The sequence below is a fragment of the Primulina huaijiensis genome, chromosome 17 (assembly GCF_012295235.1).
Source record: "Primulina huaijiensis isolate GDHJ02 chromosome 17, ASM1229523v2, whole genome shotgun sequence".
In the NCBI taxonomy this organism is placed as follows: domain Eukaryota; kingdom Viridiplantae; phylum Streptophyta; class Magnoliopsida; order Lamiales; family Gesneriaceae; genus Primulina; species Primulina huaijiensis.
In genome coordinates, this window is record NC_133322.1 from 17,043,934 (window position 1) to 17,047,929 (window position 3,996).

The window sequence follows — 3,996 nt, forward strand, 5'->3', positions numbered from 1 at the left end:
GTAAGTAAGCTTACTGGGATGAGTGACCTCCTGCGAAATTCTCATGCGTCAAGCTGCTGATAGGGGCGTAGCTAGAATTTCAAAATATGGGGGGCTAGAAAATTAAAAAAAAAATTAATCTAAAAATCAATACAACATTTTTCACATGACATAAAGATTAAGTGTAATCCATGATTTTCACAATATAATCATCAAATCTGGATAAATATTTTCCAAAATTTCAAATATTAATCATATGAAAGAGTACGCATAATAAAAAAAATACAACTTACGCGAAAAGAAGGTAACTTAAATAAATACTACTTTAGTCGCAACTTCGATTTTTCAAAAGATCAAATCTATCAATTATGTAATCTATATCATTAATGTCATGAACAATTTCTCTCTCAATAGACAAAACCATTGCATTATTTAAATATTCCTGCTCCATTTTGTTGCGAAGTGGTATCTTGAGAAGTTTCATCCCTGAAAATGCTCGCTCAGTTGTAATAGTGAAAACTGGAAGAGTCAAGACCAAACGAATCAGTCTATCAATAATGAAATAAATCCTCGATTTCTTTGTTTCAACTAGTAGTCGACATAATTTAGGAAGAGAATCAACATCTTTAAACCTCGGATCCTCAAATACATCAAGCTTGTAATGATCCAATTGAGTTTTCAAATGTTTCATGTCATCTTTGGAAAAATCATTGGGATAAAATTTATCAATCAAAGAATAACTAGAACTTTCAGAGAATGATTTGAAGCCATCACTGAGATTCAAGGCTTCGAAGAGAGTGAAAAGCTCTATTGATTGCTGAGTAAATCGTGTATTCAACTTCATCAACTGTTTGTCAATCACAACATTGAATACATGAAAATGATAGTATTCTTCCACTGTAAAATGATTTTTCTGTTGACAAGAACGTTTAGTACCTTCAACATAATGATCTGTCAAATAAGGCACTACGTACCATGTCATGACTATCACAAAAATTATTCACACTCCATAGAAAATCTTCTCATTCATCATCTCGCATTTTTTCCTATTGTTTTTTTTTACTTTCTCTCTTTTTTTCTTTTCATTTTATTTTTGTAATGGATGAGCTTAAGGAAATAATTGGACTACACTATGGCTATATAAAAAAAAATTGATAATCTCAAGCCCAGCCCAGCCCAGCCCACACTATGGCTACGCCCCTGGCTGCTGACGTTGCGCCGCTTGATCCTAACAACAATACTTTTTGTCCTTGCACGTAATGCGTGCATATAATTCTTTTGAAATACATTAACTTTTTTATTATAAACAATTTTCATGTTATTTTCAAGACTTCCATGTTGAATTAAATTTTCAAAAGTTTAGATTTATATAAAATAATATTGAGCAGTTAAATTTTTTAAAAAATCAGATAAAATATGATAATTATATATAAATTACAAAAAATTTATTTACTCTATACTTTTTAATATTATTAATATTGTATATATGAGGATATAGTTTCTTTTTTCATTTAGAATTCAACAAATTAATTGAAAGATTAATTAGTATATAATATGGGGCATATTTTTAATTGATTAAATATATATTATAAATATATAAATTAGTAAATAGTAAGATATTAAGTCTAATTTAAATAATGTAATATTAATTTCTTTCTTTGATTTGTTTGAATGTCGATCGTAAAATGCTCTGATTCAATTGTACTTTGATTTATGTTCAGAGGTTTCTCCATTTAGGTGCACGGTTAAATGAAAAGAATTCAAAAGATATTTTGATCGACGAGTGTAAGAATATCACCAAGACAACCTTAAAAAGAACATCCCGAAGCGCATGGTTGTTAAATTCATGAACAACAAGATCGAAATCAAGCACGAGGATTGCACAAACACATGTAGCTCTTGACATTATGGATAAAGATTTAAGGTTCTAAAAGCTAGAGGTACATTGCGAAAACCAAGCTTTAATGGTGTGTAAGATTTAAACTCTCGGATCCACTTCAACTTCTCCAGGTTTGGATGTGGGAATGGTTCCAAACATGCGTTATGGCCAAGACCTAATTCGACACTTCCTAATGATCCAAAAATGACTGAATAGAATTCTTTACAATTAGATGTCTAAAAATAAGAGATCGTATCACAAAAATCTCGATCTGTCCAAGGAAAATTACAATAGAGGAGATGATATTGCTACCACGGGTGCAGTTGGTACAAAAGATATAGCCAACAAGATAATGAAATTGTTCGATCTAGATAGAAAAATTGTTTGCATAAAGAAAACTAGTGTTGACATAACTTTATTTATTTTATTATTTGCCTAATTTTGATTTTAGTGTTTCTATATAACTCTGTTACTTTTGTTATTGTTTTTTCGGAGATTGCTAACATAGTGCTTTGTATTACCAACATGCGCGTTGACCCATTATTTAACGGAGTGCTAATATAATGCTAGATGTTGCTGACATGCACGCTAACATAGTGTAATATATTGTTTACATATGTGAGTATCATTGTTCAAAATTATAAAAGAAGCAAATATATTACATTAAATTTGAAATAGTACCAGTTATGGTACCAAAACTAAAATTAGTTTAATCATAGGACTTATTTATCGTTTTACCCCTGGACATCTAAAATTTGAATCGAAGCTTACCAAACTCCTTAAAACATCTCAAAAAATTTTAAAAGCATTCCTAGACGTAAACTCGAGCCCATTTTACAACTTAACCGATTCGTTTTAAAACTTGAACCATGGTCCCGGTTTTAGCTCGAATCAACCCGAAACTTAACCAACTTTTTCCCAACTTAAACCATGACTCAAACCTCCATGACCAGCCTCTAACCCACTTATTTCAGACCACTTACGACCTAGAAACAAGCCCAAAGGTTGCAGGAAATCTCCAGCGTATGCGCACAAATTTTCCAGCTTGAGCGATGTTACGATAAAAATCATATCTCTCTCATTTCTTATCATAAAATTACGAATTTGCTATCCAATCGAAGATAACAGAGAGCGCTACAAATCATATGTTGAACACATTTCCATAAAACCAACCGATAAGTCTCAGAAGTTGAAATAACCGAGGGTGACGGGTTTTGAGATACATAAATTCTACATCTTGAGCGACGTTACGATAAAAATCATATCTCCATCGTTTCTAATCAAAAAATCATGAATTTTTTATCGAATCGAAGATAACAGAGAGTGCTACAAATCATATGTTGAAAACATTTCCATAAAACCAACCTAGCTAAACCTACTGCTAAAAACATCAGCCCCATGCTCTAACCTAGGAGCCGTGCAGCACAAGCTTGAACCCTCCCTCGATCTAACACCCGTCGGCAGACCCCTAGACTACGACCAACCGTTCCTGGCCCCCTTTAGCTCCTTGGCTGGAAACTAGACATGCACGAACACCCAACTCTCAACCTTCGATCTTGCCCACCCGAGCCAAATGCGCTAAACGTCGATCATCCCTCAATGTGATCGTTACTTAGCCAACTACAGCTCCTTTCTACCTTAGGTCATAACATTACTAGCCTATAAACACGCAGCCATGACAGCCCCTTGCACGAACAAGAACAAAACTGTGAGTCTCATGCACAAGAAATCAAGATTCACATCAAACTTTGCTCAAAAAGGTAAACATCATGTAGATCAATAAATTTCTAAACAAATACATGATTTTCAGCATATTAATGGAGTTAATGATGAGCAAACGAAAATACAAACATGCCTGATGATTTCTACGCAAGAACGTCGAAGAACGGGTGTCAGGGAAAGCGTCGGAGAATTTTTTTTCTTGAAAGAAAAGCTATGGCCGATGCTTGGCTGATGAAGGATTGCTGAAAACAAGAGAAAAGTGGTTGGGGAAGGGGGTGTCGACTGATGAAGGATTAACTTTAGGTTTAGTGGAGTTTAGGTAATAATTAAATAGTAATTTAATAGATAATGGGCCCTAAATTGACAATTAAAAGTTTAAAATGAGTTTTAAGCCCGATAAGATTAAAAGTAGGCCC

At 33.4% G+C, this 3,996-nt stretch overlaps 1 protein-coding gene across 1 annotated transcript; it reads right to left on the bottom strand.

Moving 5' to 3' along the window:
• Nucleotides 1–304: 304 nt before the first annotated feature.
• On the bottom strand, nucleotides 305–961 carry LOC140962652 (uncharacterized). The gene has a single exon (XM_073421604.1). The coding sequence runs from the start codon at nucleotides 959–961 to the stop codon at nucleotides 305–307; it is 657 nt and encodes a 218-aa protein (XP_073277705.1).
• Between the last annotated feature and the right edge of the window lie 3,035 nt (nucleotides 962–3,996).